The sequence below is a fragment of the Aphelocoma coerulescens genome, chromosome 4 (assembly GCF_041296385.1).
Source record: "Aphelocoma coerulescens isolate FSJ_1873_10779 chromosome 4, UR_Acoe_1.0, whole genome shotgun sequence".
Lineage (NCBI taxonomy): Eukaryota > Metazoa > Chordata > Aves > Passeriformes > Corvidae > Aphelocoma > Aphelocoma coerulescens.
In genome coordinates, this window is record NC_091017.1 from 2,232,324 (window position 1) to 2,258,067 (window position 25,744).

General features: G+C 48.9%; 1 protein-coding gene across 7 annotated transcripts; it reads right to left on the reverse strand.

Moving 5' to 3' along the window:
• Nucleotides 1-14,799: 14,799 nt before the first annotated feature.
• Nucleotides 14,800-22,925, reverse strand: NPFFR2 (neuropeptide FF receptor 2). 7 transcript variants are annotated; one of them, XM_069012442.1, is made up of 6 exons: nucleotides 22,704-22,925; nucleotides 18,678-20,377; nucleotides 17,372-17,641; nucleotides 16,773-17,113; nucleotides 16,383-16,482; nucleotides 14,800-15,965 (listed from the first exon to the last, which is right to left on the reverse strand). In XM_069012442.1, the coding sequence occupies exons 4-6, from the start codon at nucleotides 17,086-17,088 to the stop codon at nucleotides 15,140-15,142; spliced, it is 1,242 nt and encodes a 413-aa protein (XP_068868543.1). In that variant the 5' UTR covers nucleotides 17,089-17,113; nucleotides 17,372-17,641; nucleotides 18,678-20,377; nucleotides 22,704-22,925; the 3' UTR covers nucleotides 14,800-15,139. The 7 variants fall into 7 exon arrangements, with proteins under 7 accessions (XP_068868543.1, XP_068868541.1, XP_068868546.1 ...); XM_069012440.1 differs by having other exon boundaries at nucleotides 18,678-20,602; nucleotides 20,715-22,925; XM_069012445.1 differs by having other exon boundaries at nucleotides 18,678-18,764; nucleotides 20,313-22,925.
• Between the last annotated feature and the right edge of the window lie 2,819 nt (nucleotides 22,926-25,744).

Below are 25,744 nucleotides of genomic sequence, written 5' to 3' on the forward strand. Positions count from 1 at the left end.
GCCGGAGGAGAGGGTCCGGGATGGGAGGGGCTAGGAGGGGGTGGACCCCCCTCGACCCCTCCCACCCCGGACCCCCTCCTCCGGAGGGGGCCCCGCCCCCACCCCTCCCCAGGACCCCCTCCTCCGGAGGGGGCCCTCCCTAACCCCCCCCCCCAACCCCCGCCACCCCTCATCCCCCCCACCCCCCGGACCCCCTCCTGAGGAGGGGGCCCATCCTGAACCCCCCAACCCCCCCCCCCCGGGGACCCCCAGTGTGATGTGGGGACAGCCGGAGCCCCGGCGGTGTCGGGCGGTGTTTGTGAACTGCATGGGGGGACCCGCACAGCGGGCCCGGCCCCGTGTGGGGGCTCGAGCGAGGGGCGCCGGGCTCCGGCCCTCTGGGCTTTATTATCCGGCGCCCCGAACCCCGCGGCTGCGGGGAAAGAGAGAAAGGGATAAGGGAGAGAGAAGGGGTACAGCAGGGACAGAGCAGGGATAAAGGGGGGATAAGGAGGTGCGTAGGGCAGACAGAGGGAAGCCGGGTCAGGTAGGGCAGGCAGGGCGGAGGGGGAGAAAGAAGGAGCAGGGGAAGGTAGGAGGGATAGAAAGGGAACAGAGGGAGAGTCATGTTGGGTAGTGGGGTGAGGAGGGATAGAGGAGGAATACAAGCGGGGGTTAGGCTGGTAAGTGGGGTGAGGAGGGATAGAGGAGGAATACAAGCGGGGGTTAGGTTGGTAAGTGGGGTGAGGAGGGATAGAGGAGGAATACAAGCGGGGGTTAGGTTGGTAAGTGGGGTGAGGAGGGATAGAGGAGGAATACAAGCGGGGGTTAGGTGGGTAAGTGGAGTGAGGAGGGATAGAGGAGGAATACAAGCGGGGGTTAGGTTGGTAAGTGGGGTGAGGAGGGATAGAGGAGGAATACAAGCGGGGGTTAGGTTGGTAAGTGGGGTGAGGAGGGAGCAGACAGGAGGGATAGAGGATACATACTTTCGGGGTCCGGTTGGGTAGTGGAGTGAGGAAGGGGCAAGCAGGAGGGGAAGGGGAGGGTCGGGGTGCGTAGCAGGGCAGGGAGGGCGGAGGGGAGAGAGGAGCGGGGTTTGAGGGGAGGCGGGGAAGGGCGGCAGAGGGGGAAGGGAGGAAGGGGAGAAAAGCAGAAGTAGAGAGAAGGAGAGAGAAGCGCCTCACGTGGGCCCCGCCGGGGGAGCCCGGACCGGCCGCCGCCGCTGCCGCCACCTCCGAGCGCCGGGGAGGAAATGGCGGCTGCGGCGGCTTCCGGGGTTTAAATGCCCTCGGCCCCGCCCCGCGCAGCCGCCCTGGGGCCCCGCGCACCTGTGCCGGCCCCGCCCCGCGCACGCGCTCTGTGGCCCCGCCCGGAACAGCTCACACCTGTGCCGGCCCCGCCCCGCGCACGCGCTCTGTGGCCCCGCCCCGCTTTCTGTGGCCCCGCCCCCACACCCGTACCGGCCCCGCCCCCACACCCGTACCGGCCCCGCCCCCACACCCGTACCGGCCCCGCCCCCTGTCCCCGCCCCGCCCCCGTGCGCCCGGGGCCGCTGTCCCGGGGCCGTGTCCGTCCCGGGGCCGGCGCTCGGGGCCTCGCTCGGCGCTGTGCGAGCCCGGCCCGGGGCTGCTCCCGGCGGGGACCGCGCCGAGCCCGGGGCGGGGCCGCGACTGGGGCCGGGGCTGCGGGGCCGGGTGCTGCCGGGGGTCCCGGGCGGGCGAGGCGGGATCGGGAGCGGGATTGGTATCGGGACCCGGATCCCGCGGGCGGCAGGAGCCGCTCTGGGGCGGGCGCTGGGGCCGAGTTCGGCCCTGCCGCTCCGGCTCCGGGCACGGTCCCGCTCCGGCTCCGGGCACGGTCCCGCTCCGGCTGCGGGGAGCCGGGGCCGTGCCGGGGCCGTGCCGGGGCCGTGCCGGGCCGTGCCGGGGCCAGCGGTGTTCTCCTCGTGCCTCCGATGTTCCGGGAGCCAGAGCGGCTGCCTTGTCCACCCACGGGCCCGTCCTTGGGCAGCCCCACGAGCACACCTGGCCTAGCAGCTGGCACTGAGCGTGCCGTGGGTCCCAGCACGGGCTGGTCCCAGCTCTGCCTTCGGCGCTTCCTGCCCTTCGTGCCTTTGGAACTTAGGGAATTTCAAACAGCGACTTTTTCCCTGCCACCAAAAAGGTGCAGCTCCTCTGACAGCTGCCAGGTGGGACCTGATGCTCTCCTTCCTCTCCCTCAATTTCTCTGCAACTCACACTCTCCAATGGCAAAACTTCCGTTTTTAAAAATCCCGTTAAAATCTTCCATCTTTATTTCCAGTTGGGGAAGGTCCTGCCTGGGATGGAAATGGCCACAAAAGAGCAAACTGAAAAAGGCCAAAACCAGGTGCTGCCACGTGAGTCAAGGCAGGGAAAGCCTCGGGATGTTGAAGGTTTTATTGTCCCGTGCTCCTGCACGGGGTGCCCGTCCTGTCTGGCGGCCCCGGGGCTTGAAACCTCTGCTGGCGGCCAGTGCCAGCCTTGTTTCCTCCGAGGGACCCCACAGGGCCACCAGGATGCCGCCAAAATGGGATCTTGGGGGCCCCAATCCCCTCACAGCTTTAAATGGCTCCATCCTGGGCACCTTTCACAAGAGAGCAGCAATTGCACGTGAAACTTTGATGACAACTGAGAAATGAGAGAGGCCTGTGATAAAAAACCTTTTTTAAAAGAATAAGACCAACAATTTCTCTACAGCAGTTTAGCAGCTTCAATTTCCATTCTATCCACATGACATAGCATCTAATTCCATCTCCTGATCTGATCTTGGCAAAAGGAAGAGTCACCTGCCCTCAGCATAAATATTTAGTACATAAAACACTGACAAGAAACCCACTTTTAATAAATATCTGCAGTTCTCACTCCTATACACAAGTACTTTACAGCGACGCGCCGGGGGGAGCGCGGCCGGCTGGGCTGGGACAAGGTGGGGATGGACATAAATTAATTATTGCAGTCGGATGCGCCGTGGGCGGGGAGGTTTGGAGTTGATCCACGCCAGAAACAGAAATCTCTCTCACGCCTTGAAATCCACGCTTCCTGTCGGGAGAAAAATCCTCAGTTTGGAGTCTTGTCGGCGCCTGTTCTGCCTGTGGGAGGCTGCTTCGGCACGGACAGGGAGCAGCTGGGAACCAGAACCCGCTTGGACTGGGACCAGGACAGCACTTGCAGTACCTACAGGGTCTGCACAAAGCATCACGTTGATGATACCCAAAACAGCCCCAAAAACGTGGATGTCCTCACCTGGGCACAGGGGCTGCCTCACCACAGGCCAGGAGCTCACCTGGCCACTGCCTTCTCCTGCTTTAAAATATCAGATGGAGCCCAGCCTTAGGGTGGGTGAAAATCAGCTGAATTCCAGGGAACTCAGTAAAATCCCCCACAGGGACACCAGTGGGGCTGGGGGACGAGGGTTATAAATAAAATTCTATAGAATATAAGCCTGTCCTTGTCGTGATCCCACCAAACTTCTTTGGATGGATGTTTGCTGGCTCCTGACAAACCTGGTGTTAAAGGGGTGGCTCAGCATGTGAATATATCCACACTCCATAAGGCACTGTGAGGCTATTCCAGCAGGAATTCAGCATGGAATTCTGGGCTATAGGTACAATTCCTTTTGCCTTTCCATTGTGACGGTGACCCTTACTTGGTCCCATTCTCTCGTGGTTCATTTTGGGGTATCCGTTTGTGCTGGTTTAGATCCCACGACTCCACCCACAGCGTGGAGATTTGGGTTGTGCTTCTCTACTTCCAGCAGGTTCCATAAGGAGCCAAAGCAGATCCCATCTGTCCAGCCTGGGGGAAAACACCTCTGCCTGCCAAGGAACTCTGACTCTGTTTTTCCTACCAGCTCCTGAGCAGCATCAGGGCCACCATGAGGGAGTTAAAACCCCAAACCCCACATCCTACAGGGTGAATAATCCAAAGGAAGAAATGCATTGTTGCCATAAAAAGCTTCAAAACCTGTTAAAAATTCAATGAAAACAATGTAATGGATTCCCAGGAACCTCGTTAATGCTCTTGGTTCCATGTTTATGTGTTTCTATTCCCTCACTTGGCAGCTTACAGAACTTACCCTGGGATTTAGAGGTCAAGCAGGATTTGCTTTGGATTGACCTTCACCTCTGGCCCCAGTCTGTGCCAACACAACTTGGGCCAATGTGGTTAAGCCCTGCTTTACAGGACAGAGCCCGGCGTGGGGAGCTGTGACATCCAGAGATTGCGGGACTGAACACAGGAGAAAAGCCGGACTCTGTGTGTGACCCCTCTGCCACCACGGTGCTCTCCAGGGAGGAATTATTCCCCCACTGCAGAGGGCACAGATCAGGACTGGCCCCTACAGATGGCCTGACATTTTCCCTCCAAAATATTCACTGTACTCCACAGAGCAGCTCAAGTTTTGCCCCAAAATTATCCTGACATGTTCACCACTGGCAACCTCCTTAGCACCTCAAAATGTTCATTCAGTCCATTAAAAATTACCTCAAGTTTTACCCTCAAAATCTTAATCTTGTCCCCTATGGATGACTTAGATTTTTCCACCAAAAAACCTCCCACTATTTACCTCTAATCCCTAAAATATTCATTCTTTCCCTTACAGATTACTTCAGGTTATCCATCAAAATATTCTTTGTCCCTTACAGATTATCTCAGTTTTCAAAGCTAAAACTTCACCTTGCCAGTACACTACTGATCACCTCAGTTTGCCTCAAAATTTTCCTTCTTTAATCTGCAGACTACCTCAGACTCAGCACCCAAGATTTTTCCTACCTGTTACTATTAATTACCTCATTTTACCTCACAATGCTCATTCTCTCCCCTACACATGATCTCAAGCTTTAGTCCCCAAATTTTCCATGCCTATCTGCTAATGACTACCTCATTTTTACCTCAGGATTTTCAGTCTGTCTTCTACAGGTTAACTCAGATTTGAACTCCAAAACATTCATTTTGTCCCTATAGATTACTTAGATTTTCCCACCAAAAAACCCCAATAATTACCTCTATCTTAGCCCAAATATTCATTCTGTCCACTACAGATTACCTCAGGATTTTCCCCTGAAATTTTCCTTACTTGTCCAGTACTTTTTACCTCGTATTTACCTCAATTTTTTTTTCTGTCCTCTACACCTGACCTCAATTTTTTACCCCTAAAATTTTCTCTGCCTGTCCACTACAGATTCCATCTGTTTACTTCAGAATGTTCATTCTCTCCCCTAGAGATTATCTCAGTTTTTGGCCACAAATATTTCCCTAATGTGTGCGACTGACTAGCTAACTCTTAACTCAGAATTTTAATTTACTCTGCTAGAGGTTATCACAAATTTCACCAAGATTTTCCCTACCTGTCCACTACTGATTACCTCAGTTTTACCTCAAAATATTCATTCTCTACTCTGGAGATTATCTCAAGTTTTACCCCAAATATATCCCTACTTTTGCAGTACTGATTACCTCAGTTCACCTCAAGATCTTCATTCTCTCCCCTAGTTATTATCTCAGGTTTTACCCCCAAAATATTCCCTGCCTGTCTTTCCCTCAAAATATTCATTTTCTCCCCCAGGAAGTACCTCAAGCTTTTCCCCATAAATTTCCCTTCGTTACTCATTACCCCATTTTTTTACATTAAATTGATCATGCTCTACCCTCAAGATTACCACAAGTTTTACCTCCCAAATTTTCTTTTCTGTACACTATTGATTTACTCATTTTTACCCCAAAATGTGCATTCTCTCCCCACAGCTCTTCCCTCAAAATGCTGCCTCGCTCCCCCTCCACATCACCTCACATTTTCCTACACAAACACATGTTGGGTCCCCTCTAAATTACATCACTTTTCAACCAAAAGTGTCACCTCTGTCGCCTCTAAGTTATGCCAGGTTTTTCCCATCTTGGAGCTGCAAGGAATTCAGGCAGGTGAAACGACACCAGGGAATACATGTAAATAGAGAATTTACCTAGGGTTTAACCTCCCAGATATTCACTGTACCTTACTTGGGAGCAACTTGAGTTTTACCCCAAATTCTTCCCTACCTGTCCACAACTGTTTCCCTGTTTACCTCAATATGTTCATGCTCTCCCCTACAAATTACATCAGAAATCACCCCCAAAAATTCCCCTACCTGGACACTATTGATCCCCTGAGCTGACCTCAAAATGTTCATTCTCTCCTGTAGATGTTACCTCAGATTTTACTGACAATAGTTTTCCTCAAAAATGCCATCTTGCTCTTCCCTACCTGGAGATTTTCTCCAGCTTCCCCCCACAAATGTTCCATATCTTTTGATTACTGACTTCCACAATTTACCACATAATGTACATTTGCTCTGCCACAAATTACCCCAGGATTTACTCCCGAAACTTTCCTTGTCTTTCACACCTACAGGTAAACATTGACCCTACCTGGACCAGTCCTAAACACAGCCCTAATTCTGATCTTCAGCAGGGTCCCCGGAGTGTCCTGCCTAGAGCTGAGGGAAATCTGACCTCATACTAATAAATGACCTTTGCTGAGAGCAGTCAATACCCCAGTCCTTTAGGCTTTGCAAGATTTTGTAGTGAACAGACCCAAAATCTAATTCTAAATCTAAATTTCTATCAACTTTTGTTAGAAAGATACCTGACAGTAAGTCATACAGCAGAACTAAAAGACTGCACAAGGAATGACAGATGATCTTCCATGAATAAGAGAAGTTTCTTTTTTTCCTCATCTGGGACTGTAGGACTGAATCTTTGCAACCCAGAGACAACAGAGTTGTTATTCTTACTTAAACCTCTCAAATATTGCAATTTCTCAGAGAACTCTGCCAGCTCTGAGCTACTCCCTTGTGCCTGGAGTGGTCTGGGGAGCGGCAAGGCAACATCCCACTTGTGTTTGGAAAAATGTAAGATGATAAAATGTAATGTCACTTCTTTCTCTGACCCCTAAGCAAAGCGTGTAGAACAACACAGACTATTCATGGAAGGGCTGATTCAGCTGGGGAAAAAAAACCCTAAACAAATAAAACCTCCCCAACTTCAAGAAAAAAACATGTTGTTTCCTTAACAGGAGCACACAAAACTAATTTAAACCAGAAAGGAAATTACAAACCAGAAAAAGAGCCAAAAAAAATGCTCTTCATTGATACACTCTCTGGCTGATAATTCCAAAGAAAATCCCCCATGGATCATAAATAATTGCTAATAATTTTTCCTCTCTAAAAACTACTGACTCGTGTTTCTGTGGAAGTGTTTGACACATCCATTGAGGGTTCAGGGGTTTGGTTGGGGTGTTTAAGGCTAATCCTGACAGGCCCAGGCTAGATCCAACCAGCAGCCTCACTGCTCCACCTCAGATTTGGATGAAATATTGATACAGCTATCTAGATTATAGATAGTAGAAATACTCCCCCTTCCCTGCTACTCAGTCCTTCACTGCACGTCCATGGAGCAGATTTACTCCATTCTTTGTTCCCAACAACAGCTCTCTGGCCCAGATCCCTGTTCACACAAACTAAACAGACTGAAGGCAATGGTTCCATCAGCACCTGGAATTCAGAGCTCCCTGTTCCCTGGATTGCTCATCCGAGCACTCACAGCAATCTCACCTCAGCCTAGAGAGTCTGTCCTCAGAGGGAAACACAACCTGATGTGACACAGTTCTGGCACCCCGCGCCCTTCTGTTTCTGGTGTCCTTGGAATCCACAAGTCAGTACAATCCCTTAGGCCATACATCCCTGAACACAAGGATAAATGGAGTTTTAACCAGATCCCAATAAACAGTAGAGCTGTGCTTACATTTCCTAGTGAGTTAATCCCAACAGACAGGAAGAGGGAAATGTGTCCCTCTGACTTACCCTACGGCATGTGCAGGACCAGGTGTCCTCCAGTGCAGACCATCAGGGCGGGAGGCTGTTGGGTTTGGCTGCTCAAACTCAACCAAAACCAAAGGTTTTGGCATAGCTGGAACCAATTAAATGATTTTTCCTGTCTTGAGAGGAGAAAAGGAAAATTAAGTCCACTGTGCAAGTCAAAGGCTCTTGTCTTTCACATAGTGGTTCTCATTGCTCATTATGGAGCTTTTCATTTTAAAAAATGAGAGGTGACAGCCATATTAAATATATAAGAGCCCTTTTCCAGGATTTTTATTCAAATCTCTTTCAGACATAAAAAGGATGCTAATTTTTCTTATTGTATTTTTTGCATAATTTGAACAGAACCATCATCATCCCAGACCCCACTTGTGAGTTATCCTTTGGCACTGGACTTTAGATAAGAGACATCCAGGATGCTGGATTACTTTTGTCCTTTGCCCGCAGACCTCAGCACCATTCTCTCCAGAGAGCAGAAGAGAACTGCTCCAGGACAAGGGGTCATTTGGTCACAGTCCTGTGATCCATCAGTTCAAGGAGGGAACTAGTTTGGAGTAACTGACCAGTGTGTTTATTACAGACAGAAATCACACACACTAAGCACTGAAATGGACTTGACTGAGCTGAAACACAAAGCCCCAGTGCAAAGAGCTGCATACAGGACCACCAAAACAGCACCTGGGCTGCAGCAACATGTCCTGCTCTGTGGATACAAAAATGCTGCTAGAAATTATTTTCTTGCTATTTTCTAAGTCTGTGAGAGATTTTTCTCTCTCACAAAAGATAGTAGCAGAGTTATGTAAACAACCAAGCCACCTGCAACCTTGAAAAGTCTTGTTTATAGTACAGTAGAAAATATTTTGACAATGGATGTTTTAGGATTTTAGCCAATCACCCCCAAGGGGTGGCTGGCCCTTTGTCCAATTAGACTATGAAGAAAAAAAGTCTACAAAAGAGTTTGTAAAATAATTAAATAAATCAATCTTGCTGCACAATTCCTGCCTGCTGGATCTTCTCTCCTCCTCCCTACGGCTGCAGTATTAAAATGCTCCCTAGGGCATTTTAATCATGCTCCACCAGCAAGTCACTGCACACAAATCCTCCACAGCCACAGTGGGAGTTTTGGCCTCTTCCTCCAGAATTATTTGGGACTGAACAGTGAGGAACAAGCACTGAACAGACAGTACAGGACAAACACTGCGGAGAAGAACAGCAAGCAGCAACCCCTGTGCTTGGCAGGGGCCTGGGACATCCAATTCCAGGGTACTACCTTCCTTTTCCTTCTTTTGCAGCAATTGTTGTGGTGTGGGGACTCCTAAATCAGTTTATACAACAGGAAATGTCTTCTGGAACAGATCCTCCAAGTAAATTCCAACTGCAGGAATGACTCATTTCCACATTTACAGTGCCTTCAGCAAAGACCCTGGAAAAGTAAAGGAGATGTGTGATTAATTGGAGTTGCAGATAACTGAGATGAAGGTGGGAAACCAGCAGAGAGGGAACAGCTTCAAGTGCTTCTCAATCCAAACACTACAGGCAGTGCAGCTTCCCTGGAATTCCATGTCCAATGTGTCTCTTCGAAGCTGAACAGGTGAGCAAACAAAGAGGTGCTCCAAGATTTTGTTTCTTCGTACTTCAAGCAGCACAGACCCACCACGAGGAACTGGAATCCAGTCTAAAAGCCATCTTCCTGCTTGCCACTCCCTTCACATTTTCTTCTTCAAGGGGGATGTGGCTGCAGCTCACCAGAGGCAAGAAAATTGCCTTTCAGTTCTGTACAAAACCTGCCTGAAAAGACCAGGACATCAGGAGCAGCAGGAATTCCACAGTGTTTCTGCTCACAGCTCTTTTCACTGTGCTTTGCTTCACAGGGGCTTTCCTGCCAAGCTCATTTCAATCTTATTTTATCTTGAAAAATATTTCTGAAAGTTGAGTTTCTTGAGAACTGGTTCATCTTTTGATTATTCCTAATTTGGAGTTTTTAGTGCTGCACCTGCCATGATTCTTAGGGCTCAAGGAACTTTCCAGATTGACCCAAATCATCACATCCAACTTGCTCTGTTCAGCACACATTGTACTGTTCACTGCCCCCTCAGAACAAGCAGTGGATCTAACTGAGCCCCCAGCCTGTTGTGCCATGTCAGCACAGGGCATGGAAAGCGCCACAGAGCTCTTCCTGAAGCCACAACATCCCCAGAGTGGATGTCCAATTAAGTGTTTTGTTCCCTGCACAGCTAAGACCCTGCCAGTGCTTTGCTACTCTCAGCCAATGCCTCAAACCCCATAACCTGCCAGGGAGGGATGTCTGTGCCACAGGAACATCGTTCCAAACCTGTTGCTGCAAACCCTTTGCTTCCCACACCAGCTCATATGGGACCAGAACTGCCACTGCAGGCAGAAATGCTCCTTTAAGGAACACCACAAGCCACCTATGAGGTACCACTGGAATTCCATCTACTGTACAAGCTCTGAGGAGCACTGAACCAAACCATGAGCTTACATCAGAATTAGGGGCACCTGTTCAGCCAACAGCAGCTCCAACAGCAACACTGAGTCAAAACCTCACCAAAAGTACATCAAAGCAAATGCCAACACCTTTACAAGCACTTCAGTTTTCAATTCATAAAGTAAAGCCAAAAGAGCTTTTCAGACACTTGGGGAGAAGTCCATCCCAGCTTTTAAAAAAAAAATTCCTGGGAGTTGTTTCCAGCCTCCTGATGTTCATTTGTCAGCTCACATGTAGCTGCCAGCATTACAGCTGGCTCCACACACAGAGGCAAGTGGCAGCTGCACTTGTCATTTCAGCAGTTCCTTGAACTCGACCCACAGCACACTGTGGGCATGTTCAAGTTCTGATTTCATGCCTAGAGATAAGACACCAGATGTAGCAATGCCAAAAGTCAAATTCCAGTTCCCTGGTTCTTGCTGAAACTCCACCATCTGTTTTGTGCAGCTCTCCACTGTTCATTTCTTTGCTCATTTGAACTGCTTATAGCCCCAGGGTTCCCTGTCCCACCCTGTGCTCTCACCAGCCCCGAGTCCCTCCAGCATTGACAGAGCTGCTGGGGGCTGAAATTCTCCCTGACACCTCTCTTCCCCTGCCTGGAAAACACCCCTTCCAGATCCTGCACCCCCACCTCTTACCTCCTTGAAAACAAGAGCTGCATCCTCCTGGATCCCTCAGCTGGATGCTCCTGGCTCTGGGCAGCTGTGGTGGCTGTGCCCAGAGCAGGTGACACTGACAGTGGGTTACATCAACGCCGAGCAGCCTCAGGCCTGGGCTCTTCTGCTTGCAGGCAAACACCAGCCAAGCAGGGACGCTTTTCCTCTCTGCAGAAACAAACAGTGACAAAAACCCACAGGGCTGGGACACCACAGCAGCTCACCCTGCCCAGTCTCAAGCTACCACACAGTCCTGTGGCCAGATACGACCCAAATCCACACCAGCACAGCATTAGGGGAGTTAAATTGTAAATTAGGGCATACCGGACAATAGGATCTATTTTTGCAGCACCGACCTGGAAGAGGTGTCAAGGCATTCTCACAGAGTGTCTCCAGTGCCAGCTGAGACTGGAACAAAATCATCCAGACCTGGCACCGCCTTTCCACATCAAAAGTCCCGAAACGCCGTGGTCCGCCTGGCAAAGAGATGATATCGGGGCTTTGAAATCAGCTCAGGGTTTCGAAAACTGCTCCTCCAATGCCGCCGTGTGGCGGCAGCGAGCACAGCGCGCTGTTTGCAAACAAGGGCCCGAGACGGAACTGCTGCTTCGTGTCTGTGTCTTTTCTGCCCCTACAGTTCTGCGGCGCAGATGGGTTTTCTGCAAGTATTGCCTCAGAATGCTTGTGGCTTCACTGTGCTTGTCTCTGGGGGTGGGAAAGATTTCTCCCTGAATGAAACCTGAATTTTCGTATGGCTGTGGAATCAGTTTTGTGCACCCCTTCCTACCTCCTCAGGGTGAGGTATAAAATTGCCCACTGGAGTAATCTGCTGAGTAGGTAGGAACAGTTTGAGTTACATCACGCCTTTGATCCCCCTGAGGCAACCAGACTATTTTAGAGTACGTGTATGTTTTTGGGGTATTCTGTAGAATTGTCTAACACTTGAGCCAGGAATGAGCTGTGTTGAGCCAGGAATATGTGAAATGCTGAACTTGACTGAAGGAGAATGCTGGACTAAGAAGCATGAATGGAAGTGAAGGGAGTCACTGACCCATCTGCTGAACTCCTCCAGTCACTGCAAATGAAAAATTAACTCCATGAACTTTTCTTTGATCCTGATTTGCATCTCATCTTTCCTATGACTTTTTGACTCAAGGAGTGGGGAACATCCTGATCTACGCCAGCTGGTAACAACACGGGTGAAATGGCTTGTTTGGATCATCCCCCGCTACCACGAGCACTCTGGAATTCCCGTTGTATCTTGCTATTACAATTATTTATTCATCTGTTATCTCTTGTCTGCTTAATAATTCATTTTGTGAACAGACCTGATCTCCCATCCTTAGAACTCATGGGCCAGAGTGGTTTCTTAAATTTAAGGTGCTGACAAAAATCCGAGGCTAAGGCAGGGCTTGCCTGAAGCTCCCACTCAGTCCCGTGACAACCAGGAGCCTGAGGATTGCAATTCACAGCCTCGGTCAGCCCTGCAGGGGAAAGCCAAGTGGGTTTTCCTCTTCCAAGAGAGGAAAAGACACAGCAGGAAGGGCTGTCCCAGCTGACCTGTCCCCCTCATGGGCATCCCTGAACAGGATAATCCATCACGTCTCACTCTGTTATTGTAAAACACTGCAGACCCTGTGCTTCTGGGATTTAAAAGCTCCACTTGTATCAGCAAAAAGCGAGGGAGTGTGGAGGGCAGGAAAAATACACAACTACACCATTTGTCCTCCTCCATGGGTCACTAGTGGGGCATGATCCCTAATTTCAGACTGATCTTGAGAGCTTCAAAGAAAGTAACTCTCAAGGTGGCACTGAATATGCCAAATTTCTGACACTCCTGCCCCAGAACCACGGCCCAGCAGGTTTCTGTGGAAACCTGAAATATTCGTGTAGTTCAGAAGCTGCACACCCCTAAAGCTTTCCCTTGGGAACACAAAGCTTCCCACGTGTGCTTTATACTCCGATTTGTGCATCCAGCACTTTTCAAAAGAGTTTAAAAAACCAGAATGAGCTGACATGGTGACAGCACAGCATTACATCGGGGCCATCAGGAAACTCACTAGACAGTAGTCACTATGGACAGCACAGCTGCTCGTGCTTCAGGGCTCCAGCTTTTCAGTACAGATCCACTGCAATTGAACCTAATCAAAAGCACCTGGCAAAAATTAACATCAACCCCGGAGTGCCAGTGCACCACCTGTGTGTTTTCTCCCTAAGTACAATTGCATATTCACCACTATATGGCAGGCACTCGACTGAAATAAAGACATTTATAATACGTTATTTTATGCTATTTTCTGAGAGATTTATGTTTTCCTGGCATTGTTTCAACACACTTGAACCCAGGTTCTGCTCCCTGTTGTGCTCTCAGTCCTAAAGAACAGCTTAGATATCATCAGTGATGCAGCTCTAGTTTACTGCTGCCAACAGAAATCAATGGTTGGAGGAATTAATGCAGGAAAAACCTCTGTGCTTCCCAGTCCCTGCCCAACACACCCCAATTCTTTATTGGGAGCACAAGTCCTATTCTTATCGTATAAACTTAATGATTTGGTACAGTTATGTTTAATAGAAAAGCTTCGCAACACAATTACCTGTCCCAGCATCAAGAGCAACCCTCAGCACTCCACCAGCCCCACAAGAAATGCCACCTAATGCTAAAAGACAAGAAACGTGCAAAAACCATTAATTCAGCACTAAAAAGATCAGTAAAGAACCGATTTAGAAAACAGTCCCCTCATAATCTGCACGGGGAGAGGCTCCGGGATGCCAAGGCAAACTCAGAGATCAACACATTCTCATCCTTGCAATGGCTTTACCTGGGGTCACCGACTACCTGCCCTCCAGTAAATCACGCACTGAAACATCACTCCAATTCCCATACATCATAAATAGGTACATTAAATCGTATTTTTACCGCGCTGAAAAGGGGGACAAAGGCGAGCAGCAACCCCAAACCAAAAAGCCCGCCATCGACACCGACTCTTATATACCCTCGGGCGGCTCGGGATTGGCGGGTGCCGTGAGGCGATCGCAGCGCTGATTGGACAGCGGGGGGCGGGCCCCGCTCCCGCCCCGCCCCGCCCTCCGGGGAGCGCTGAGGGCTTGGGGGGGGGGCGGTGCGCGAGTCTCTCCAGTTCCCGCTTCCCGCGGCCGAACCCGAATCCCAGCAAAACCCCGCTTTCCTGCCTTTCATTTCAGAGCCAAGCACTAATTTGGTGTTTGCTGAATTGGATATAGAGTGAGACAAGGTGTTTGCTTGTGGGAGAAATGTTCCTCCTGGGCACAAAATCTGAGTTGTTCTCTAGGTCAAATGAACATTTTGAGGGAGAAATGAATTAATAAGTAGTGGATAGGCAGAGAAAATTTTTGGAGCAAATCTGAGATAGTCTGTAGTGCAGAGGATGAACATTTTGAGGTAAACTGAGGTCATCAGTAGCAAACAGTAGGGAATGTCAAAGGGTGGAAGTCACTCCCATTGACCTGAAGGAGGACTGCCCTGGGGAATGACCGTACCTGGGGTTCGGCTCCTGGAGGTCCTTACAGAATAAGCTGTTAGTGCCCTGTGATCCTGTGCTGGTCCTTGCACAAATCTCATTCCTCACCCGCTCCAGGAGCTCCCAATGTCACTCTCTGCTGATGTCTGTCAGATCGAATGGGCCCCCAAGTGTTTTTTCTCCTACTCATATTAAAATTTCAGTCTTTTTGGGTGACTCATATCCCCCCAAAAATCAATTTGAGTTCCCCCAAAAAACATACCCCAAAATACTCTTTTTTTTATCCTTTATTTCTCTGATTTCCACTTCTATTTATTTCTCTAGCTGCAATAATAATGAATACGACAGAAATAACAAAGACAAAGGGGAATAAATGGAATGTGATGGAAAAAGTTTAATTTTTGTCATTTGGGCAGGACCCAGCTGCTGTTCACAATGTCCAGGCAGAAGCAACGTGAGCACAACCACAAGAAAATCCAGGGACTGGTGGGTTCCAGACTGCATCTCCAGTATTTCAGTCTGTGAGAGTTACAGGATAAGGGATTATTCACAGGCTGAAACGTGACCACAAATATTGTTCAAGCAACCCTGTTCCAGCTGCTCTGAGAGATTTAGAGAGTCACAGCGTGTTTCACTTGATCCGATTGTTGCAGGGCTCTTTGAGATCATCCATGATCAAGTCCTGCTGGTTATTCACCCCATTTCCTTTCTTAACTGGCTTCCCCTCCTCCGTAGCTGTTTGAGGGGCTTCATCCTGGGGTGCCTGGCAGTGGGCAGCTGGCAGGATGGCGTTGCTTTGTCCTTGCCGGGAACAGAGCACCCTGGAGCAGAGCTGGAGCTTGAAGACAGCCTGGAAGCCCCGTCGGAAGTTTTCATTGCAGAACCCGTAAATGATGGGGTTGATGCTGCTGTTGAAGAAGGCCAGCCAGTGAGCAAAGGGATAAATGTAGATGTTGATGAGCTGCAGCTGGAGGTCGGAAAGGCTGGCGTAGTCCGAGAGCAGCATCAGAGTCCACAGGGGAAGCCAGGACAGCGTGAAAAGCAAAGTCACAACAATGAGCATTTTGATGACTTTCTGTTTCCTCTTCCACATGCTGTGCCGCTGCTCCTGGCTGCGCTTCCCTGCCCCAGGCATGGCTGTGTGGGAGAGGGAAATGCTGATCCTGGTGTACATGATAACAATGAGTGACAGGGGAGCCAGGTAGATGTTGGCAAAGAGAACCGTCGTGTAGATCCTCCTCATTCCCGGGTCAGGCCACTCCTCCCGGCACCAGAACACCGGCCGGGTGGCATTGCCAGAGCCCAGGAGCACTCGGAAATGCTTCTCCTCCTGCACCTGCAGCAGGACCGCCGAGGGACACATGATGGCCACGGCCAGGATCCAGATGACCGCGATGATGGCCACGGCAGTGGGAATGGTCAGCTTCTGCTTGAACGGATGCACAATGCACCGGAACCTGGGGCAGAGGAGCTGTTTAAGGAATGCTTCATCACGCAGGCAAGCAGGCACGCGCATTTTAAATCGTCTGTTTTTCAACAAGCAGAGATGGAATCATCTCCTCATCCTCCCTGTCAGTTGTTGCCTGTGCTGCTCCATTTAACCAAGGCAGGTATTAACACCTCTGCTTCACGGCTGAGGAAAAAAACAGTTCCAGGCGGGCTGGGATAGCCCAGTTCCACCATCTTTAAAAGAGACCAGTGGAGGAGCAAATTGCTCTTTAGATTTGTCCCCCTTTTTTTTTTTTTCTTAATAGCCATAGGAGCAAAATGCATCTGATTTACTGAGGTGTTGGGAGGGTTAATGAGTGGGCTCAGCATGGCCAGGGGGCCAGGGGGAGATGAGAGTGATGGTTAGAGACTCTGCATCATCTTACCTGTCCACAGCAATAGCAACCAGAGTGAATACAGAGGCAGAAACAGAGATTCCTTGGACCATTCCACTCATTTTGCACACCAGACTCCCAAAGGGCCATCCTGGAAGGAAACGGGCAGTTGGAATTGCTGCCATCTCACTGCAGGACTCTGCTTAAAATCATTTGCTCTCATCTTCCATTTCCTGATAGAATGATAGACTCACGGAGTGGTTTGGATTGGAAGGGAACTCCTATCGACCATGGAGTTCCAACCGTGGCCAGGAACACCACGCCGTGGGCAGGGACACCTTGCACGAGGCCTCACCTCTGATTGCAGTGACCCGGAATGCCCGCAGAGCCCCTCTGACACGTGGCCCCGGCTCTCCCCGCCCCGCGAGCACCCCAGCCCACCTGCAATGATGCTGTCCAGGAGGGTGGTGGGCATGCAGAAGAGCCCCACCAGCAAGTCACTGACGGCCAGGTTCAGGATGAACAGGTTGGTGACCGTGCGCATGTGTTTGCTCCACAGGATGATGAAACAAACCCCCCCGTTGCCCACCATGCAGAGGAGGAAGATGAGGAGGTAGGAGGTGATGAAGACAGCGGCCACAGAAGGCTGGTGGAGGTAGAAGTCCACGTAGGAGACATTGCCTTCCAAGTAGAGGTACTTGTATGTCCCGTTATAATTCAGCACCTGAGGCCAATCCAACGAAGAGTTTGAGTCCATTTTCTTCCTCGTGCTCTAATGTGCCCTAAAAGACATTTGTAAAAAGGTCATTTTAGTACACTTGCAGTTGATATGAAGTAATGGGATATTATCATTTAATATGGGATATTTTTATTTCTATATTATTAGTGCTATTATCTGCTTTGGGTACACTGTGTGCTGAAATAAGTGTAAAGCTCGCGTGCACTCGGGCAGCAGTGAGGTGGCTGAGCAACAATCACTGAAAAATCACTAATTCAATCACTGAAGAACAGGGATTAGAGCTTTCTGAAGTGGCACAAACCTTCTGCCTGCATGTATCCAAATCCAGTCCCATTTCCTGAACATGAGATGGTTTTGTGTACAGTTGGCTAATTCCCTGCTCACAAGCTACATAACTCAAAGCCTGCAGTCAAGAAGGACCACACTGCGTTTAAAACATGCTGAGATACAGGAGAGCTGGGTTCATTTCCAAGCAGGTAACTTGACTTGGAGGCAGCATTCCAAACTTTCTTTCCACATGTATTTTGTCTCCCAGATGAGGATGCCTAAAGAAGCAGGGGGTGGAATGTTCCTAGCAAAAGAGCAGCAAGATTAACTGGTGGCAGAAGGCATGAAATTAAAGTATGAGCGAAGGTGCTTTTAAGATGCTTCAAATCCCTTAATAGAAATGGAATTTAAATTAAGGCACAAGTATCCAAATCCTGATGAGCTTGTATGAACAGCAAAGCCTCTGCAAGTGTTTTACTTTAAGGAAGCAAGTGCAGTAAAAAAAAAGTATTTATACTGCTGTGCCTCAGGTTTGGAACAAGCAGAGTACTCAAAACCCATCATGTTCTGGTCTCTTGTGCTCGTTTAAAAATGAGCAGCAGTGCAGTGTTTTAATGGGTCTGTATTTTACATACTCATTAAATGCCTGCACAGTGAGGTACAGAGACAAAAATCTGGAATCCCTCACCAAAAACTGCTGCTTGTATGTTGGAAAAAGTTTAGGAATAGTTGTACATTCTGTGGGGCTGTCCTTATGGAGAAAGGCTTATTTATCTTTATTAGTTTTTATTCAACATGCTTTCAAAATTATTGCAAGTACTTTTATTGAAATGTCTGATGTGCCAAATGCTTTCCCCAGCCAGCGCTCAGAGTCAGCCTTGTAGGAAGAGCTTTAATGCCAACTTTCCTGCTTCCTGATCCTGAGGAAGCAGCACTGGTGCACTTGCAGCCAAACACGAGCTCAAGATGGGAAATGCTGGCAGACTGCAAATACAGGTATTTGACAATACAAGTTTACACTGTTCCTTTAATCCTAGACCTGGAGCTGTGCTTTATAAATCTCAGGAGATGCTGTCTCACTCCATTTAAAGCCAGCATTCCTCCTGCTCTCTTGGACTTATTGTTGCTCCCTTTGCTGCTCTTCCCCACATTATTATTATTATTAACTACTAATTTTCTTCCATAATCCTTTGCTTTTGAGAGGGGCTGCTTTAGGTAGACACTCTGGCCCGGAGAAGGTGGCTTTTGGCTCCCCACATTCCCAGTCCCCATGCCCAGCTGTCCCAGTTGTCCCTGTGCTGTCCCCAGCAGGTCAGGCAGAGGTGCCTTTCCTTCCTTACCTGCTGGAGTTTGGCTTTTCGAGGGGTCTCTGATGGTCTGCAGCAGAAGTTCTTGGTCATTCCATGACAGGATCGTCCCTTGTCGCACTAAAAGCAGGAGGAATAATCATTATTTTGGAAACATAGTTTGTGTTATCTCTCTTTTTCCGACACCGTGTTGCGAAGCAGCGGCTCCCAATCTCTTCTGTAATGATCTCTGGAATAGTTTTTGTTCCTAACTGGTAAACAAGAAGTAGTAAACAGCCTCGAGGCAAAACTGGAGCTGAGTCTTATCCCAGTTGCACTAATGAAATTTTGGCTGTGGCAGACACAGGGAAGTTGCTGTACAAACCCTGCAGATCACAGGAAATGGAAAAGCTCCATGGATTTTTATTATCCTGAAGCTGAGAGGGAGGAAGATTGGCTGGAAGGAGAAATTAAGCCAGTGCCTTGTATTTTCACAGGGTCCTTGCCGGCTAAAACAAGCAGTGATAAATAATTGAGAGAGGCACAGAGGACAGAAACATAAATCATCCAAGAAAAGGAAAAAAATAGTGCAATAGCTAATTGTAATAAGATGATAAACAACAGCAATTCGCTTCCACATGGTAACTTGACAAGAGCAAGGCCTCACTTCTTCATTCAATCTACCAGAGAAAATCTGCAAAGGAACAAAGTGGGAGCCTCCCTGAGTGAAAACCTGCCCCGGCTCACGCTGGGTTTCCAAACACACGAGGCTCATTCGTGGCTGCTGGAATCCCAGTCACAGCCTCCGTAGACAAATACACAGTGTAACATCTCACAGCCTGACCAGGACAATCTCGTACCTCTGCATACAGAAAATCAGGTTTCCATTGTTAAAGTAAGAGTTCCAGCTGATTATGAAGTAATGGAATTATTTACATATTGGGCAAGTGGAGGAAATCCCCTGGAGCAGCCATCACTGCTTCACCTCTGTGCACGACCCGCTGGGTTTGTCATCTTGATTTTTATGAGTAAAATATCCTCACAGAATTCTCTGAGGCTGGAAAAAAATAAGGAACCTTCAGAGATGGGAAGAACAGCAAGAGCGTGTTGTAGAAAAAAAAACCTTTAATGTAGTAAGTGCTAAAAAAATTGTTCTTCCCTTGTCCTGAGCTCTGTAATCAGTAATGGCACAACAAGAAGAGATTTCCCAGGGACCTTGGGAAATGATCCCTGGTCTGCTGAAAAGGGAGAAAGTCCCAGTCCCAAAATACAGCCCCTGAAGGATGGCAAAAAGACCAGGACGTTGGTCTGTGAGTGTCTGAGAAATAAGGGAGAGAGATATTTATGGATCATCCTCTGCCTCAGGGAACCAGGAAGAGCCATTGTCTAAAAAACTAAAATGCTGTTGCACAGGGAACCCAGGCACAGACCATGGGAGTCTGGGCTCATCTTTGCTTCTCTTCCAGAACAAGAGGGGCCTGCAGCCACACCAAACCCCCCATTCCCAGTGCCTGGGGCTCAGGCACAGGACAGGGAGTGGTGCAGGAAGCCTTGGGTCTGGGTCATGCAGGGCTGGAGCTGCCACGTACAAACTCTGGGGATGTTCATGAATTAAAATAATGGAACTTACTCTTCAAGTATTTAACTTTTTCATCCATCAGAATTTCCATGATATTTTATACGACATACCTCAGAGTGGTTTATCTCCAAATAAGCCCGAATATCCCAGTAGGTTTTCAGCTAGGAGAAAAGAGCTGTGGAAGAAAAAACACCCTAAAAATAGCCAGTTGCAATAAAATAATTTTTTCTTACTGACATTTACTTTCATGAAGAAAAACAAGTGCTGAGAAGCAAATTCCTCATTTTGAAATGGGCAATCCCAGGGAGATATGCCAATCTTGGAGTTGCACACAGAGCTCTTCTCAATGGGCTTAAACTGCTTATCCTCCCATCAGAGTCATTTATCTGCACAGGCTGAGCTGGGGCCAAAGAAAATAGTTTGTCAAGGTATTTCTTTTTTAAAGATCTCAAACTTTAAATGATATGGAACAAGGCTATCAGCGGGATGACTGTAATGAACACAAGACTTACTTGCAGATTACTCATCCACCTGAGCTGGGAACAGAAAACATTTCTTCCAAAGCCAAATCCCAAATGTAAATCAGGAGATGCAAATGGCAGGTGAGGCATTCACAGCAAGTTTCTTATGGCTCGCTCTCTCTCTCTCTCTCTCTCTATATATATTTATAATTTCCACCCTGCTTCATTAGAGCTGAGGCTGCTTGCCACTTGCCAATTCCTTGTCATTATACTCTTATTTTTTTTTTTACTTCATGCTCAGTCAACCTTTAAGCTTCTGAATATATTTGTTTTTTCTATTTGATGTGTCACAGGCTGTTTAAAATTTTAACTAAAATCTCATCCAGCTGTTCCCTGAAATCAGGTTAAAGTAATATTTCCACACCCAGGCACACTTATGCAAGCCACTTTATTGAGAAGCCTGGCAAGCAATAAGATTTTAGCTGCCTTATCTTGGAAGCAAGTCCCTGTTTCAAAAGCTTTCCATAGGCAATTACTGAAGTTCTCCTGGGATCCAGTCTCTTAAGTAGTGGTTTCTTATCCATCATTGGAAACAGGGCAGGGACCCCACGAAATATCTGGACTGGTCGCAGCTTTTTCCCTGGAGAGATGCTCTAGCAGCGTTTAGCAGTGAGTGCTGGGGTTTAATCTACAGAAACAGCTAAATCAGTGATCCCTGCCGGGCTCTTTGCAGCAGTAAATGCCCCACTAATGGGAGATGAGCCTCCTAAACTGCACCTTTCAATTCAGCCTCTGCTCATGAGTCACTCTCTGACAGCCCTGTCATTTGGGGCACTGAAACTGAGGAGAGTAATTGGGGAACAGATAGAAAGGGGTGAAAAAAAAAAACCACCAACCTGAAAAGCGGGACAATCGTGAGATAGTCCCAGTGGAAGATAGAATTGGCAAATAAAATAAGTGCTTTAGGAGCCCATCAGGCAGTGAGAGCTAATTCACCAGGTACAGCAGGCAGCACTGTCAGCAGGTAGTTTATGTCCCCCCCAAAATGGGGGGCACAGAGGATCCTGTAATCACTGCAAAGTGAATGAGCAGAAGAAAACCAAACCAATCCCAACGCACAGAGCACATCACAACAGTTCTTTGCACCAGGTGATGTCTCTGCTTCGAGTGAAAAATGAGCAAGAGGCATAGAATTGTTTGGTTTCAATCTCTTTTGGCACAAAAGTGTCATTGCCCTCTGTGAGGCAGGCATGAGAGCAAACAGCCCGTGAGCTGGGCACACGAGGGATCTGACTTAGAGCTTGTTACAACAAAGAGCATTTTACCCCTCACCCAAGTTCCTGGGCTGTGGAGTATTGGATTATCCCCAACTAGAAATTAGGCAGAGCAGCCTTCCTGGCCCAAGGGCAGAACAGGTGAGTTCTCTGTGCAGCACGTTGGGGCTGGATCCTGAACACTTCATCACATCCCAACCTTGATTTGCCCAGAGGCAACATCTTTAGTCTTAACTGTGCAGGCTGCACAGGAGAAGAACTGTCTGTGAAGGTTTAAATGCCCAGTGTCACCTCTCTAGAGAGATAATGGCTGTGGAAGGGCTGAACTCTCCCTGTACCTTCCTACCTTCTCACTGTTCCCTTTTACATCACCATCCACATCCACGCAGGGACTTTAAATACGCATCGATTTTTTCTGTGAGCTGCTCTAAGGATTTGAATCCTTTTGGTGCTCCTGAATTTCCATTTACTGCTGCTTTAGTGACTTGATTTTAATTAATACCAAATTGTAAGCTTCACCTGGATAACATGGACAGGTACCTGTGATTGATGTCAGGAGTTTGACATGCTGAGAGGTTACCTCGGAAACCTCTTGGTTTGACTCCAGTTGAAGCCAATTCTGTTCAGTAAGTGACAGCTGCAACCCATGGTTGTCCAAACAGCAAGGACTGGAAGTCAGTTTTCCTTGCTAGGATTTTCATTTGGAAAAAAGCAGCAGCAACAGGTCCATTCTTTTGGAATGAGGTGCCATCTTACAGGTACCTACCTGCCAGCCTCAGGAAACGCTCCTCCTTTGCTCAGAGTTACACTCAATGCCCCTTTTTCCAGCAGAACACCCCAAACTGATCTCACTGCATTTTATAATTTGCAGCCCCTGAGGTGGTTCAGATTTAAAGGATAACATGAGGTACTTCAAGCTCCAGATACTTTTCTCCTACTGGAGGTACCTGCTACTGATAGAAAAGCCAAATGAAACGATGTAAACTTGTCTTAGTCATGGAGGAAAAAATGAACAGCCACAGGCTCTTTTTTTTTCCCAATCCTGGAGTTCTGCAGAGGGGTCCAGCTCCCAGCCCAGGAGGATTGGCCCTGCGAGCAGCAGCAACACGGGCGCTGGTGGGGGCTGTGTGTGTCCCCCAGCTCTGGAACCCCTAAGCCAGAGGGTCAGAGACACCTGCTGCCACTCCCGTCCCCCTCCAGTGCCTGAACTGCTCCGTATTCCAGCCTTGCCCACCCCGGGACCAACTTTGGCAGCACAAGGGGGGTTCTTTCCAGCAGGCAGGTCCCTGGCATCAGCAGGATCCCCATGCAGGCAGTGTTGTGCCCCCCCCAGTAAATCAGGGCACCCCCAGGCAGTGGAGCCAGCATCCCACCTCCCCGCACACAAAGACCTGTTGCTAACAAAGCTCCTGCAGTTTTCCCTCAGCTCCCAGCTCCAGCAAGGAGGCAGGAACAGCCCAGCTCCAGCCAAAAGTAGCCCGCAGCCCACTCCCCCAGGGTTCCCCGCTTACAGGTGCCGGAGCTCCGCCGCAGCCGCTGGTTCGGCGCAGGCAGGAAGGAGGCTGCAGCCCCTGGCGCAGCGGAGAGGGCTCCCGGAGCCCCTGCAGCTCCTGCCTCAGGCAGGGAGGAGGGACAGGAAGAAGGAGGGAGCCGAGAGCCCAGCCCAAAGCCAGGCGCCAAGGGCCAGGGCTCCAAGGCAGTCACCTGCAGCCACCGCTGGCTTGGGGGGGTGCCTGGGTGGAAGAGTTTCTCGGATATGTTCCATTGCAGAGTCTCCCTGCTGTGCTCTGTTTGAGGCATCCCTTTGCCTGGGGAAGCTCATTCCCAGGGTCAGGGACTCACAGTTACCTCTGCAGGTGCCACCCCTGACACCCACCCATCCATTACAGTCCAGATTCTCCCCGGTGCTCTGAATGCTCCCAGCACAGCGGCATCTCTTGGACTCTGCTCCTACCTGCTGAGCTCCAGCATTTAGATCCAGGCTCTCCAGAGATTCCAGCTTTTAAATCAGAAACCTGAGAAAAGAACAGTGTGTGTAGCCCAGGAGAAACCAGGTGGCTCTTGTAGCTGAAATGGTAGGTTTTGCCTTACCTGCATAAGGTTTTGCTGGAAAGAAAAACAGCATCCCAAGGACAGACTACAGGAGAACAGGCTTCCAATTAATGATTTCATGGATGTAGGAATTATTCTTTAACAATAATAAATTCTCTATTTTTTACACTCCCCTTTTTATTCCTGGAGTAGTTTAAAAATTATTCCTTTAGCAAATCATTTAAATTTGAGAGGAAAAACAATTATCCCAATATGAATTTAAACCAACAAACTGCTTTCCAGCATAACTCAGTGTGGAATTGTAACAAGTCCGTATGGAATCATTGTGTGCTATAAAGGGAGGATAAGAAGCTCCAGCCATGCAGAGACATTGTATAAAGGGCAGCTTTGCCACATGTGGTGCAGCAAATGGACTCCCAGGATCCTGAGGCGCTCACAACCGGGTGCCGTAAGGAACCACAGTTAGAGAAACCTCTGACTGAGAGGGGATCCTGAAGGCCCTGCATCCAGGTAAGATGAATTTGTCTAAAATTCCTACCCCAGCTCTCCCTGCACGCACACACTGCTGCAGTTCTCTGTCTCCCCATCACTTTCCCTGATTCACATTCCCTCTGCCGGGAAGCCCAAAACATGGCCACTTCACTTTGGAATCCGAAGAGTTTCAGATGGATAGGTGTCATTCATGTAAGCAACAAAATAACCGCAATGCAGGGCATTGAGATTTGCAGGGAATCGCTTTCTGCTTCCCACATACCCCGTGGAACATCAACACTGAATCTTCATCACAGATTATTGCAGAATACTGTCTTTTTCCTCTTAAAAACAACTCAGTGAGCGGCAGGGCTGATCCATGTCCCGGGACACTTCCATGTCTTTTAAACGCCGGCCACGCCATCTGCTGGGAGCACAAAGAAGGACACGACGCGAAATAAACGCAACGGGAGATCACAGAACCATCATGGAATCCCAGAACGGTTTGGGTTGGAAAGGACCTCAAGGATCATCCAGAGCCTGTTCACGCAGGCTGCTGTCCATCGGCCCCTGATTGTGGATGGATATGGAGATGATGGAGGTGTTTAGGGAATGCTGATAGCTTTTCCCTCTGTTGGATAATCTGGTCATTAAAAAGGCTAATTGACTCTTCCAACAGGGAAACATTTATGCAAGAAGTGCCAAAAAACCCCTTGAGTTTCTGGAAAATGAAATCTGAAAGTAACCAACTTAAAATCCCCTCGAACTGTCACCAGTCTGACTTCCATGGACTGGTCACATTGCCCAGATGTGTCCAGTCCAGCTGTAAATGCATTTGTCCATGGCATAATTTATATTTTTTTCCTGGTAAAGAGCATCTGGATGATGGAGGGGCATGGGGGGGGGGGTCAGGAAGGAATGTGGGGGGGTAGAGGACAGGAGGCTGAGGCCCCTGCACCTCCAACAGCGTCAAGGAGCGACTCCCGGGGCTCAAACGCCCTCGGTTCCACTCCGCACACTTGAACCTCGCTCCGCCCCCCGGGTCCCACCGTCTTTCACCTGTCTGGGCTCTGTCCTCAGCCCCAAAATGCAGGATTTGGGCTCTCTGATCAAAGTCTTAAATTGCCTGGATGAGCCTCATTTCACACCCCAAGACAGGACTTCGCAGCCCTAAGACTGCCCAGGTGGGGATGGTTCCAAGTGCCAACAATGCAGGACTTTGTTTCTGAGCCGAAGAAAATGCCTGATTTATTGATTACAGGACCCTAAAACTGGCCAAATGAG